General features: G+C 41.1%; 1 protein-coding gene across 4 annotated transcripts in view; it reads left to right on the top strand.

Annotated features, from left to right (window-relative positions):
• NFIA (nuclear factor I A) overlaps window positions 1–16,017 on the top strand; it is a 464,567-nt gene that overhangs the window by 428,219 nt on the left and 20,331 nt on the right. For 3 of the 4 annotated variants that reach the window (XM_084637843.1, XM_084637846.1, XM_084637845.1), the window contains exons 10-11: window positions 1,247–1,338; window positions 6,978–7,059. In XM_084637843.1, the coding sequence (XP_084493969.1) occupies window positions 1,247–1,338; window positions 6,978–7,034 (149 nt within the window). In that variant the 3' untranslated portion in view covers window positions 7,035–7,059. The remainder of the gene's footprint in view (window positions 1–1,246; window positions 1,339–6,977; window positions 7,060–16,017) is intronic. The other variant, XM_084637844.1, reaches the window with a different exon arrangement.

Genomic DNA, 16,017 nt, shown 5'->3' with positions numbered 1-16,017 from the left:
TCTATTGACATCTGATCCTTGTAGCAAGACATGACTTTACAAGTAGGATGCTGTATATGGTAGTCTCCAAACCAAAGGTCTATCTTTCACCAAACACTTTGCTTTTATAAAAAGGGCAGTAGCGTTTCACCTTTACTGATAACTCAGTATCTTTATTTATATTTAATTATCCTTATTTTTCCTCAATATGAGGTGTCACTTCAATACTTAGCTTCACTGGAATTTGGCACAGTATTTCCTTCTATTTACAGCCATTTTTACCACTTCATCGGGGAGTTAGATTGCCAATTAGATTGTTTCACATGTTATGGATTTTATTCAGCACAGTGCATGCCTTGGCCCTTAAACATATATAACTATTCAGGTACATATTTAGATCTGCATACACAGGAAACTGAGAAAAGAAGATGGTGTGTGCAGCTGTCAAAGCAGCAGAACACTTAGAACTGAACGTTTTTGGAATTGACCTGAGTTCTGGACAGTTGCAATGGAGAGATGTAGAGCAGCAATAAAATCATTAAAGTACTTCAGGTTTGGAAGTAATCTGGGTTCTTGGCTTGTGTTGCTCTTAATAGCTTTACATTTTGCGGGAGCCATTCCAATTTTTAAAGAGAGCTTCAGCCTTGAGACTGATTGCACTTACCAACCAAACTGCAACCCATAATTTTTTTACCAAGGGAATCTTAGTTTGTCAGACAGATCACATGAGTACTTTAGAGCATGTAGACTCCAGCAATGGGAAAATCAGGGCTTTAACTGTATACTGTGCTCTACTGGTATGAAATAAGGGCCTGATCCTGGTAACATACCCATGAGTAACTTCACTTAAATTAATAGCTTTATTGAGATCAATGTGAATTCCTCATATGACTGAAGATACCTGGGAACACATTTGCAGGATCAGGATCTATGATATATGTTGTACAGCCTTATACCGAGAGACCTGCCCCTCTCAAAGACAAAAGTGGTTCAGATGAACTGAGCACATCTTCTTCTGGATGCATTACATCATTTTATTTAAGTATGTTGAAAGGAATGACTTTCCTTTAGTCCAGTTATGTACATGCCTATATATTCACCATTAAAGCAAACCTTCTCAGTGTCTAAAATCAAACTCTTGCTCTAAAACGTTTGCACATTTCTGTGTTAAACATCTGCTTAGGTGGCTCTGAGATACTGTGTTTTGGTGTTGTTTGTGTGTGATCTAGTGCTGCTTCCTCAACGCACGTGTCCCTTCCCTTCACAGCCTACTCGACACCCAGCACCTCCCCCGCAAACCGATTCGTCAGTGTTGGACCTCGGGATCCAAGCTTTGTAAATATCCCTCAACAGACACAGGTGGGCAGCTTTCAACTTCTCTGTATGCAGTGCACCTTGTTATTCTTCTGTGTATTTTAATGTCTCCTTACAAAGTGAGCCGCATTTCCGCACCACTGTCAATTCACCCACATGGTCTCAGTAACAACGATGAAATGTCACTCACAATTTGTGTTTGTCTGTTGTGTTTTATTGGCTTATATGGTAATAATTCTTCCATAATTCCTCCAAACTCTCTTGCTTTCCAAGGCATTGGCTTCTAGTGTGCAATTTTTCCTCTAGGACCAAATTTTCAAATTTCTTCATTGCATCTGACATATTTGCAAGTGCATCTATTTGCACATGCAAAAGCCCAGATGAGCCAATCAGGTAATTATGGCCTTCAGCCCAATCCTGCACCACTGAAGTCATTTCAATAGGAACAGGATCCAATTCCTAATTTGCCATTTGCATGCAGGTTTTTGGGCATGCAGGTGATTTTTTTTTGGTGGGGGGCCCAAGAGATGTGGAAACTGATGTGCTCATAACTACTATGAAGACCTAGTTAAGGGAGGGCCTTTGAAAATTTGGCTTCAGATGTCAAAATGCAAGTTAAACCAAAGAACCAACAGTTTAAAGCTCTAGCATCTTGTTTGCAGCCAACACCGTATTTCACTGCAGTGTTGTTGGGGTGACTATTCAGAGATTTGCTATAGTTGAGTCAGAAGCTCAAGCAAATATTTCTTTAGAAGGATAGGGTTTAAATGCGCTTTTTCCAAGCTGTATCAAATCCTTAGTATTGATTAAGAAAATAGTTGTTGGCCGTTTTTTTAGTGGTTAATTTTAGCCAGATGTTGAAAAAAATTAAAGCAATGTTTAATATCACATTCTCATGAAGCAATATAAAAACGAGAGGAACTAAAGTTCTAGGACAACTACAGCTTGTAGTTTGAAATGATTGCCTGATTACATTACAATGCTTTTAAAGGTCAACATCAAGAAGTATTTTTAATATGTTTTGAACTGGCTGTGATGATTTTAAAAAGTAATAATTTAGCTAGGGTGAAGTTTTACTTTTTATCCCCTTCTGTACAATTTGAAACAGGTCTTAGATGTGAACAATAAGGATATAGATGCATGGATGTTACATGCTACATTTTCAGAACATGCATGAAGACAGAATCCACATTGTGATGAGATCAAAGCCTGCGCTATCAGCGTTATATGACTGTGTAACTTATTACTGAAAATTGTCCATTTATAGGGCTGTGACCAGATGCCTGTGAGCACAATATGTTTTCTTGCTATCTGTTCCTTTTGTATCGTTTGTTAGGGGCTTTAGTTTATAGCTGTGTCGACAGCACAGGTTCAACTACATTTTGAATCTCAAACCTTTCCTGCATTAAACAGGGTCACAGAAAGTACACTAGCAGCTGAGGGAGGAGGGGGTGTATGTGTTAACTCTTCAAGTTCTGATTTCTTTAGTTCATTAGTAAAGGGAAGCCTGTGTCCCAGTTTTCAAGTGTTGGGCCTCCCTTTTAGTGCCTCCTGTTTAATCGATATAGAAGGTAAGTTTTCATACGCCTCTCCATTTAAGTCATAGCATTTCTCCTGTGGTTTTGGAAAGGATCAGAACAAACAGAAATACATTGAAATAAGGAAATAGAAAAATTTTAAGGTGAGCTGTTAAAGTTTTCAAGCATTTGGCTTTTTTCTTCAGGGTCCAAGAAACTTGAAACTCTTTGGAGAACGCTCCAATAGCTTTTCTAAAAGACTGATTGGCAGATTGTTACATAGTGGAATATAACAAAATCTGAATCTGTAAGATATCAAACTTGTTTGCATTTTAAAACTAGGCTTTTTGCATTTGTTGACTGTGAATTTTGAACCCTGCAAGTTATGATTGAAGCCATTGGAAAGTGTTCTGGCCCTATTGTATGTGCTTATGTATAATACTGGATAGCAAATGACAATACCCCAGCATAACTCCAAATTAAGGCAAAACATGCTGCTATAGATAAGGGGACTGCCAGTCTCTCTTACTACAGCTGCGTCCTTTGTGCTACTGTACTTCAGGGTACATCAGCATAACCATTATGACCCACTGTGATACTGGATTTATAATTTGCCATAAAAACCCACTGTGAATTGAAATTATTAATATAGCAGTTCTGAAGTAAACCATGTTTTAAATCAGAGAAGTGGGGTGAAAATACAGAGAAGTTAATGGTTAGGGACTTAGTTAACGCTCTTCTTGTCAAAACAAATCCCCTGTTATAATGTAATTTTTGCAGGATATTAGATCCGTCACTTAGGATATTTTCAAAATATAAAAATAAAAACAAATGAAACACTAATATATTGAAAGTGGTTGGTGTTGCTATTTCCCATCAGGAATTTTACAGTGCATTCAGTAGTCAGGTTAAGAATTGTATGGCCTGATGTTGAGAGATGCCAACACTCACAACTGCGAGAGTTCAGGGGGAGAGGTAAACACTCAGTACTTCTGAGTGTCAAGCTAGTAACTTCAATGTTACTTTTGCTGCAGCATAACTCTAGAAACTCCATTTTCTCCTAATTTAACTCTAATGGTTCATCTCCATTCTAGAGCTAGGCCCAAACCAAAAGCCTGGATTTGAACACTCCTAACTTTCATGGAAGTTCTGATCCAGACAGAAACTTTGAGAAATGACCAAATTTTAGAGACAACTTTTCAAAAGCACCATATTTTCTTTCCATGTTGCAGCTGTTTAACTGTGTCATAGACCACATACCCATAGTCATCAATCTCAAAGTTGCTACGAATTGAACATGTCCACAGAGATGTGCAGGTGCTGTTTAGCAGAACGTACATTTCACATCCCTGGATGTGCAAGGGGCTCATACAGCAGGGAAATTAAATGGTGGACAAACTAACAACAATGTTGTTGGCCTAGCACGGGAACTATTTTTCCTGTTCTTAAACAATAGAAAGTAGGAACAGGCCTTTTTTAGTGGCCATTACGAAAATCAGCAACGGACATTTCTGTCAACACTCTGTTCTAATTCCAAATGTCCTTAAATGTGAGTCATTAAGGAAGACATTTTAAATAGAAAAGTGAATATTTCATCATCATAGGTTGTTGTAGAATTACCTACTGCACCAGGACAGATCTGGGGTAGAAGAACCAGACAAATAACTGGTTTAGTAAGTGTTCTTGTGGAAGCCCAGAGAAGACTAGAAGTTTCAAAAAGAGAGGTGTTTATAGCAGTTCAAACAATTTTGCAAATCTTGAAACACTCCCTCCACCTATTCCTGTTCTGCACCAGCAGCTCACCACAGTATGGTCCCATTTGCAGGGCTATTTAAAACTGAATTACTATCTGGGCTATTAGAAGGATCACTTTAATTGGCCTGGGCCTTATTTGATGACAAAAAGGCACAGGTGTTGTAACCTTCGCTTGATAAATTATTTACTTTAGCTGCCTGACTTGTAAGCAATACAAGATCTTCAGCCTCGCTGCCTTTGCCATATGCAAATCAGAAATACAGTATGCCTGGGATATATCGTCTACTATTTCAAAAGCAAGCTGGTCCGGCTACCGCATGACTAAGTAACAGATACATTTCTTGTGTTGGCATAGTCTTGTAAAAAGAAAAGTGGCAGAGGAAATGGAAAATACCATCACATTAATCAGGGGCTAACCTTCTGGAAGCTACTACACTCCTATAAAACAAATACTGTCTCTCTCTCTTGCTGCAGAAAATAATGAAGCAAAGAGCATGCGGTCAGCATAATCAGTCTATCTAGTGACACCAAACCCAATCGAGCAGCTTGTTTTTTGGGACCAATATGTAGACTCAGGCACATTATTTTGTAACTAGTGCTTGTCAATCTGTAAGGCTGGCTGAAAAAAATATATGTTGTTTTCCATTCTGATGGGTTGGGAGCCATATAAATTCAGTTTCCTGCAGCTCCTTGCCTGCTAAACTTTGATTACCATGCAAAGTTTTTTCAGCCACCACAACAGACAGCTTATTAGAAGTTGCATTTCAGCTGGCAGAATCACTTCCTGATCCACACCACTTCTAGTCCATTTAACCTCTAGCTGAGCGTAGGAGTGCATGAACCTTGCCGGTTGAACACTGGTAAAAAGCCCTGGTACAGCAAACACAGTAATGTTCTTCACACAACAGGTAACTGGCCGGAGTTAGTCAAGGAGCTTTTGAGAAGACAGAATTTCAAATGCCCTGCTTCTTTGCTGGTTTATGGGAAGAGAATGCCACCAAATTTCCTCTTAAGAAAATACTTCAAAGAAAGACGCCAGTTAAATTTAAAATTACTGCCTGATATCTCCATACTCCATTTTACATTTGATTAAAGTTAGCTTCCAGATCTTTGTTAATATAGGAGCAGATACTGACTCAAGAGGAGACCACTTCGAGGATAGAATCAAGGTAAATCTGTTCCTCTGAGAGCACAATCTAATTCCCAAAGTAGAATCAGACTACAAACATTAACCAAGGTTCTGCTCTCACTTCTGCTGATATGAGTCTAGAGTAACTCCATTAGCTACGGTGAAGTTGCTCAGGATTTGAACTGGGGTAACTGAGAGCAAAATCTGGCCTTTTGAATATGCATAATAGTCATGATAGCAAAAACCACACATTTTTACCCAAAGCATAGGGAAATAAAATCTATCTAAAGAAGAAAGTTGCACCCTTTTCTCAGCAATAAGATAGAAAAAACAGAGCAAAAGTACTTACTAAAAAGAGAGAGAAAACAGTCACTTACAAAATGGTAACTTTAGGGCTAGATGTGCTTGGTTTTGCCAGATTTAAAGGGCTATAAAGGCATGCTGGGAAGAAAATTCTATAAGAGGGCTACACTTCCCTAAAGATAATTAAGGGTGGGGTCTCCCCCAGGGAAGGGGTTGTATGTATTGTGCTATATTACTAGGGCAAATAGCTTTTTTAGGTCTTCTATTATCCTCCGTTTCTTCTATGCTAGTGAATACCTTTGTATTATTTGTTTTAAGAAAACTTTATTTTATCTTTATAAAACATTGCCTGTCTTCTAACTCAAGTGCACTTACAGCTCTAACAACGTAGTGCATGATTCCTTTGTCTCTTAACAAGAAGAAAGCTAAGACTTTTTCCCTCTCCTCCTCCCCCCAAAGGAAAAAACTTCCCTGTAATTTTTCACTGGCAGCATCTTCAAGCAAAGGCCTGAGAAAAGAGATGTGCCTTTCACTGTGTCCTGTAGGTTGGGCTCTGTCAGACAAGCGAGAGAAGCAAATTGTAGACTAGATGGCTCTCCAGTGATAACATTCAGTCATCTATTTCTAGGGAATGTTGCACAGGTGACCCAACTGACTTCAGCTGCCTGGCAGCTCATTGGGAGCAGAAAGGCAGTCTTTCAGGTAACTAGGACCTAACTGTATGGAACTTTATAGAACAAAGTCAACACCTTGAAATGGACCCGGAGGTATAGAAAGCTAGTGCAGTTCCTAGAGAGCTGTTATTCTTGCTGCTGATGCCACCTGGCTGTATTGTATCCAATTTCCATTGGCAGGATATGGAAAAAGAAATCATTGCAAAAATGTTTCTGTCAAGTAAAACATGTAACTTATGTTATGAGGAGTAGCCATTTTGCTACTTACATGATTCCTACTTCAGTCTCACTCTTTTGACATTACAGAACGGGAGAGTACAACGACTAGTCTTATCTATGGCTGATGTTGATGAAGCTTACTAGCAACCCTCTTGGGCTCTAATGAGAGGTACAAGCTTTCCCTCCTCACACCTTTTCCTCTTCTCTCCCCTATTCCCTGAGGCTGTGCATTACCTCAGTAATGTGCGTGGCTTCTGCTGGCCCTCCCAGCAGGGAGCTTAAGGTGGTTCCCGAGCTCAGGATTCCATCGTATTAGTGCAAAGTGCTACCAGCTGCACCGGGTTTTTCTGAACAGAGCAGTTTGTGTTCATAAAAAGTGTAGCAGCAGCTTGTGAATTTTACATAACAAGAGGCACTCAGAGGATATGAAAGGCACTAGGAAAAATGTCACTTCTTTTAGTTTCCTAGGTCCTGAGCGGAACCATCACGAATTCAAGCCTACCCTGTTTGTACAGCATTGTAGCATTCGTAGATTTGTTTGCCCATCGCTCATATATATCTGGTGACTCTACTCATATCCAAGTTAGTCTTGTCCTTCAGCCTGAAAGTGGGTCTTGTGTTGGCGCACAGAGAGAGATGAGAGAAGCCTAATTGTATGAAACTGTCTTTACACCAGTCAGCCCGCTGAGAGCTGTGTACGCCACAAAGCAACTTCTATAGCTGCTGGCCCACAAGTGTTGGCTATGAAGTTCCTTGATTATAGAGGCTGCCTCCTGATTCCACGGGGGGTGTGGGGGGAGGACACCTCCTTTCAGTAGGGGCTGCACTGCCCCACAGTGCCATTTCCCAAATGCTGCCCATTGCGGGGAACGCGGAAGTTGCACTGAGTGAGAATTTGAGTGAAAGGGTTGGCTACACAATAGAATTTTAAAGCATCCAGGTCTCGCAAGCACATTCCCTTGTTTGAAATCTCCTCTCCAGAGCCCATTCGTCTTCCAAACCAATGATCTGGGAGCTTCCCCCACACCAGCGACAGGGAGTGAGGTTCACCTACCATTCCTGAAGCTCTGGGTGTAGAGACATACACCATAGATCTCTTTTAAGCAAGTTGGGCCCCAATGCCCTGATGGGGCCCCAAGCACTGGACTCCTGGTGTAGCTCTGTTGGAGCTCCCATGAGGCCCAGCCAGGGAAAGAGAGAACAAGCTATGACAGGGAACTGCTGATCATGTGAAGAGGCAGTTTCATAATCATGAGTTCTCCTTCGTTATAGGTGCTCCATTACTGCTTGGGCTGGAGGGGTCCTTTTCATTGGGGCCAGTAAAAATCCCTCCATGGCAAGCTGATCTTCCTCCGGCAAAGGCTAGAAGGGTGGTGTGCATGCATGCTGCAGTAGAGGTCTCAGTGTGGCTGCTGTCTGCGATTACACAAATGCTGTGTGGCTGCAAGCCCCCAGTGTAGTGTGGTGCAGGCCTTCACAGCAGCTGTGCTAGTCCAGAACACTTTGTGGAGTGGGGGATACAAAAGGGGCCTCAGAATAGGGAGTGAATTTCATCACCTTCAGCACCCTCCCTGGTCAGTTCAGCACACAGAACCCGTGTAATTGCGTAGAGGCACGGATTGGCATTTCACTCTGCAGGATCAGAAGGGTATACCTCCGGAGACGGAAGCACTTGTTACACCAAAAGGATAGAGATTTCTGAAAGACTTGTCAGTGCCATCATGTGGCCCTATCCTCAGCATGGGTATGAGCCAAACCAGTCCAGAAATGATTGGGTAACTCCCAAGCAGGAGTATATTTTACTGTGCTTTTCTTCCTTCTCCTCTTCCTCCTCCTTGAATGCCAGGCTGGCCCCTTTCGGAGTCCAGTACTCTGCATCCACTTCCAGTGTCCATGAAATGATTATTTACTACAGACGTAGACAGATTTCCCAAACCAAGCCATTCAACTCGATACTCCTCCCCTGCCTTGCCCCTTCTCTCCATTTATAACAACCAGGAAGCTTGTTTGGAAAGCACCCCTTTCTTTTGGCTTTTATGGGTGTGACTTATGCACCACAGCAGGGAAGAAGGAAGAGGAGTAAGTGTGTGGGTGGGGAAGAGCTGGGAAATGTAGACATATGATGAATGAGACCGGGAGTTGTAATTTCTTACTGAATAATTCTCTACAAGCTGTGCAAACTTTGTTTAGTTAAACAATTACTCTAAAAGGCAACAGTTTTGTGCATTTTCATTGAAGAGCCTTCACAGTGACAATGGCCTGCGTTCTCCTTTCTAAGAACCTCTGCAAACAGCCAGCACAGTTTTCTGTCTTATGTGCAGCAGGAAGCGTCCTTTACAAATATCTCATATTTCTCTCTGTAAAACGGATTTAATAGCCAACCATTTAAAATGGATTTAAATTGCCTGGAATTGGATAGAAACTTCCCCATATGGAAGGGTCATTACATGATTCTCCTTTATAGGAATTCTTGCATCTTCCTCTGAACAAGCATAAGATACCAGCCAATGTCAGAGACATAATACTGGATCAGACAGAGCATTAGTCTGATGAGGCATGACAATTCCTGTGTTCATAGTTGCGTGCTATATGAACTAGGCATAGAATGCATAGAAAAGGCCTCCCAGGTTTCTAGAACAACTTTTAAAACTAATAAAGGTTTGAGGGGGGGAGGAAGAGGGGTGGTGTTTTGTTCGTTTGTTTTTTGGGGAGGAGGATGGGTGGGGAGGGTTGCCATCAAATCAGATAGATGATCCAAAAGGATTTAAAGTAATTGGTGCAAAAGAAGTTCCATGCCTCAGAACACACTTTGTGAATGTTTGTTTCATCAGATACACAGCTGACAGGGTTAACTTTAATGGGGTGGTGATCCTCATTGAATTGCAGATTCCTGTGACTGACTGAAATACTACAGAGACTTCGGTAATACAGTGTGTGCTGCTCAAACTCTTTCCACTTGCAAAGTTTCATATTTTGTCAAACAGACCACACACACACACACACACACAAAATCATAAGGTGAGACTCCAGTTATGTCTCTCTTACTGCTTTTATTTGTCTTAGCTGATTTCCTGCCCACCCACCCCCAACCTCCATTGCAGCTAATGGTGCATTGAATTAGTCTGCCTGACTGCTGCATCAGGTCCCACATCGATTTATTGACTTTGTGAGAGTGGCTAGTATAGTAATTGTTACAAGAGCAGAATAGAAAGCAAGAACATGTCCGCATAAAAAATAGAAATGATGTTTTGTTGTTTCTTTCCTTTTTCTGCCCTATAGATCTTTATGTGTTTACCTAGCAGAGAGCACTTTACTAAAGTTAATCAGCTCCTTCTACATTATTAATTGTGACAGTTAGGGTGCTACGTGACAGCAAGAGTATTATGGAAAACACTGATCTCACTCCAGTGGTGTGGACTTGAGCAAGTTTTCTATTCCTTCTCTTATTTCATGACTGCTTTAGGGTACTACTAAATCACATTCCCCTGATTGACAATATGCTGTCAATACTGTTGATTTGGGAGTCAAGCAGAGAGGAGCACACGAAAAAAAAGAAGTGAGGAGCTCTTCAGAATATTCTAAAGCCCTGGCAAGAAGTCACTGTAACTCTGTAATGGTAACAATTATATGCCTAGCCTGATTTCTGTAAAATATATTTTGCTAGGAGTAGTTGTTTAAGTTCTGCTGTTTAATAAGTGATTGGGATTTACAAAGAGGGCTAATGGAGGCCTTTAAAATCTATATACAGACTGTGTGCATATAATGTCATTAAAAAGACACCTACTGGTTTTTTACAAGGGGTTTTGGAAATGACTGCCTTTGAAGGACATTTTATGGTAGTTCAGCTTTCACATTTGATACCTATATGTGCTCTATAAATTCCACACGGTCCGACAAAACCAAATAGGTGTCATTTATGACCTGGATGGAAAAGGTCAACACTTACATGGCTTTTCCTTTTACTGGAGCATTAACATTTTTGCCATCTGCTGCATAAATATTTTAGCGATTCCTCACTAAATATTCTACAGTCAAGGATTAGGACCACACTATACTATACAGTAAAGTTCAAAATTTAAAGGTCATGGTCTCTGCCTAGTTCTCAATGGACACGTTAACATCACAAAAACCATCACTACTTCAACTGACATCTTTTGTTAGTGGTCTCAACAGAGAGGCCAAGAAGTGAGGGAGACACCTCTACAGGTAGATTCTCTGCCCTTAACAACCAGGATAGCATTCTACAGGAATGGACTAAAACAATACTTTAATATATATTTTATAAACATAAGCCAGATAAGAGGCACCTTGGTAAGGCAGTAAATTTCTCAACTCCCAAACCCCTGCACTTCACTGACAAGAGAGCCAGATTATTCCAAGTTAATGTAAAGAGGGTGCAGGAGGAGGGGGCAGTATCTGGGTCTACTAAACATGTTTTATGCATGTTCCGTGTTCGTGTCTGAAAGTGATGCCTGCAAACTTAAAGACATTTTGTAGTGCACATATTCAGCATGCATTTTTCAACTAGTCACAACTAGGTTGAATCAACTAGTTAAGTCATAACTAGGTGATGTTTGGGGTGGACTGCTCAAACCTTGCTAAGTTTCAAACTTCAGCTGTTTTTGAAGTGGTCAGTTGAAAAAAAAGTGTTTCTAGCTGGCTTAATTTGTTTTTGAAATAGCAAAAATGCCATTATTTCACTCTCACCTAACTCAGAATCAGCTGAAGGGATTTTCCTCAAACTTTCCCAAAAAATTCCCCTATTGTACAGAGACAACTCTTGGACAGTTTAAAAATTTACCCCAAAAAGGTGAATTTGGGAGAAAATTCTGATCATAAGAAATAAAGGGGCTATAACTGAAAACATTTTGTAACCTTAACTTTATAATATGTAATATGAATATTATTAATATCCAAACTTCCAAGATCCATGTAAAACTATAAATGCAAAATCTTCAGGTATATTGATTTTCATGAACAAGCTCTGACACTGTGTACAAATACCACTGTTTGCACATGCTAATAGATGTGACCAAATGTTTTAAAAGCACATGTTCAGAAGCCCATAGAATGTTTTTTTTTTGTTCATTACATATGATAAATGGAAATCACTTCATCCGTCAGTGAAATGCAGCCCCTGTATACAAATTTACTTATATTATTCTCTACTTTGATTTAGCTACAACATTGTGCATAAGACAGAAGAGAGGAATGTCATACATAAGAGGCAGTGCATAGAGTTAGGTGCTTACATATCCAGTTTGCACACACAATATTTTTTCTGTCTTTATCTGCATGCTAATTTGGCCTATGGTTTTTTAAAATTTATATAAAGCACTTTGTGGTCTTTTGGGTTAAAGGTTGCTATATAAATCTAAGATATCAGTCCGTCTTTCCTTCATTGAAGTCAATGGTAGTGGGAGCTGGAATAGGTGCATCTGTAGGAGTTAGTTTAGGTAACTGCTATACAATATTTCTTGATTTTTTTAAAAAAAACATCTATGATTATATTCTGCTTATGAATAATTGTGTGACACAGACTGGATAACTTCCATCTTTCACAGTGAAGTTAAGACAAAGGTTAAAATTCCCATTTTCTTTGCAGGAAAAGACTGAGAGTGCAGCTCTACTGTGAAAAGTGTCTCTGTAAAAATTGCATCATGTGGCTCCATATTTATTATCTCTGAGAGATCCCAGAGAAAATGTATTCCATTTATAAGTACAGAGATGTTTTATTCTAACTTACCATACTTGAAAGCTCAACCTGGGGTCTGTAAATCAAGCTATGTTCTTTCTGGTTCCTCCAAAAAAACAAAGATTCTGCAGGCTAAATTCTTTCCTCGCTTATACCTCTGCAGCTCCACTATCTTAAAGTTCTGCACTTTGTGCCCCCTGTGTAATGCCATTGTCTCCAGTTGGAACTATATTAACGATTGTGTTGATATTGCATGAGCCAAATTAGGATCCAATTCATTCTCCCACAGCACTGTTTGCTCTTTACTGTAAGGAGTAAATGCAGGAAATATTTAAAATAAGGAGCTATGATTCCAAATACAAGTGAGGAGCCTGCTTATTGAGTACAAGGGTGCTACTGTTAAAAAGTGTCTTTTCATTGTGGAGCTGCACATACAGTGATTCAAAAACCAGCAAAGCGGAACCTTTGCTTTAAAGTTCAGCATTTACCATGGGAATTTTGTCTATTTTCTCTGACAGTATTAAGTAAATTGAAATAGCTTAGTTAGTTATTACTGAACTTGATAATTAGTATTAATCCATTTCCCCTGCTATATACGCAAATATTATGAAACTGTGATAATGAATCAGGAAACTGTCATATTTTGACTTTTAATGACTTGAAATCTACCACTAGTTTTACTGGCACATCATAATATGTTTGAAAATCACTTATCATGGGCCAAAATTCCAACCCAGTTAGTCAGCCATATCTAATACAGTATTTCTTCATTCAAAGACTGGGGATGTACTGAACATCTTTCATATTCTTTAAGAGAAGACTCCCTACTCCTTAGTCCTCAATATAGTTTTTTTCCTCATCTCAGTCACCAAGATTCTGTATCACTGTGACCTTTGTTGGCCAATGAGAGCTGCATTGGACTTTATTTGACCATGTCTAGCTGGGCCAGATGGTCTCTGCAGTGTAATAGGAGATGTTCCTTCATCCATCTCTGAAGGCTGAGCATGTTGCCACTGCTGTTTCAGCAGACCCAGGGAGCAAAACACTGATCCCAGGAATTAAACCTAGGTATTGTGCATGACCTTGAACTTTTCTCAGAGTAGTTTGTTCAGTTTAGCAGGATACAGTTGTCGAGTTCCGGGATGGAATCCAGATCAGTGAGTGGTTATGTCACTGTCTGCCCTGAAACCCTGGGTGCCTTAAATGCTCTGCTGCTGTAGCTCACAGCCTGGACACCGACTGCCTGCAGATAAGCATGAATGTCACACCCTGAGTGCCTGGGAGCCCTTCATTCCTGGATCAGCAGCTTTGACTCCAGCAACCTTCCTATAAGCACAATGGCAGCCCTCTGGTTTCCTTCATCCTTGGTTACGACTTGCAGGGTGACTCCAAGACACCCCTGTCCTGAAATTCCCCCAAAAGTCAGTCCTGAAGTGTCCAGGCCTCTTCTGGACCACGCAGAGAAATAATAAACTTTGCTGGAGCCATTAAAGAGACCCACACACATTACATCTTATTAACTTACTTGTGATAGGTATACCCTTCCCTTCAAGCACAGCACTGAGTTGGTTTATAGTAAAAATAAAACAGATTTATTAACAGTAAGAAATACGCTAAGTAATGCCAAGTAAAAGAAATAAATATCATGATGGTTACAAGCAAATAAAAGTAAAAATATGCACTTAAACGTCTGAAACTTAATCTAGCAAGATAACAGGCTTTGTTCACTGCTCCATGAGGCGGGAAAGACAGTAACAGCATGTCAGAAGTGTTAAATGACTTTTTTGTTACAATTTTCACCAAAAGGTTAGTAGCGATCAGAATCTAACATAGTGAACACCAGTGAAAATGAGGTAGGATCTGAGGCTAAAATAGGGAAAGAACCAGTTAAAAATTACTTAGACAAGTTAGATGTCTTTAAGTTGGGAGGGCCTGATGAAATGCATACTAGAATACTCAAGGAGCTTCCTGAGGAGATATTTGAGCCTTTAGCGATTATCTTCGAAAACTCATGGAAGGCAGGAGAAATTCCAGAGGACTGAAAGATGGCAAATATAGTGCCAATCTATAAAAAGGGAAATAAGGACAACTCGAGGAATTACAGACCATTCAGCTTAACTTCTATACCTGGAAAGATAATGGAGCAAATAATCAAGCAATGTGCAGACAACTAGAACAGGGGCAGGCAAACTTTTTGGCCCGAGGGCCACATCTGGGTGGGAAAATTTCATGCAAGGCCATGAATGTAGGGCTGGGGCAGGGGTTTGGGGTGCGGGAGGGAGTGCACGCTGTGGGAGGGGATGCAGTGTGCAGGAAGGGGCTCAGGGCAAGGGGTTGGGGTGCAGGAGGATGTGGGGTGGGGGGGGGGCTCAGGGCAGGGTTTGGGGTGTGGCATGGGGCTCAGGACAGGGGGTTGAGGTGCAGGAGCGGTAAGGGGTGCGGGCTCCGGCCCAGTACCACTTACCTGGAGCGCCTCTGGAGTGGCAGCGGCACACACCGGAGCCAGGGCAGGCTCCCTGCCTGCCTGCCCTGGCCCCGCGCTGCTCCCAGAAGCAGCCAGCACCAGTCCCTGCGGCCCCTGGGGCAGAGGGCTCTGTGCGCTACCCTCCCCTGCGAGTACCTCCCCTGAAGCTCCCATTGGCCGCTGTTCCCAATTCCCTCGCCAATGGGAGAGGCGGGGGGGAGGTACCTGCAGGCAAGGGCAGCACCGGGGCCAGAGGGACGTGGTGCCGGCCGTTTCCTGGAGCGGTGTGGGGCCCGTGGCACCATAGGGGTGGCAATCCCGCTAGTTTGCCCACCCCTGAACTAGAAGATAAGGTGATAAATAATAGCCAACATGGATTTGTCAAGAACAAAACATGTCAAAACAGCCTAATAATTTTCTTTGACAGGGTAACAAGCCTTGTGGACGAGGGGAAGCAGTAGATGTGGTATATCTTGACTTTAGTACAGCTTTTGATACTATTTTGCATAACCTCTTAAAAAAACTAGGTAAATATAGCTCTGATGGAGCTACTGTAAGGTGGGTGCATAAATAGTTAGAAAACTGTTCCCTGAGAATAGTTACCAGTGGTTCACAGTCAATCTGGAAGAGCATATCAAGTGGGGTCCTGCAGGAATTGGTCTTGGGTCTGGTTCTGTTCAGTATCTTCATCAATGATTTAGATAATGGCATAGAGAGTACAGTTACGAAGTTTGCGGACAATTCCAATCTGGGAGGGGTTGCAAGTGCTTTGGAGGTTAGGGTTAAAATTCAAAATGATCTGGACAAACTGGAGAAATGCTCTGAAGTAAATAGGATGAAATTCAATAAGAACAAATGTAAAGTACTCCATTTAGGAAGGAACAATCAGTTGCACACTTACAAAATGGGAAATGACTGCCTAGGAAGGAGTGCTGTGGAAAGAGACCTGGGGGTTATAGTGACTAACA

Source organism: Lepidochelys olivacea (genome assembly GCF_965140295.1).
Source record: "Lepidochelys olivacea isolate rLepOli2 genome assembly, chromosome: 8".
Taxonomy (NCBI): domain Eukaryota; kingdom Metazoa; phylum Chordata; order Testudines; family Cheloniidae; genus Lepidochelys; species Lepidochelys olivacea.
The sequence above is the reverse complement of the archived record's forward strand: the minus strand, read 5'-3'. Positions and strand labels throughout refer to the sequence as shown.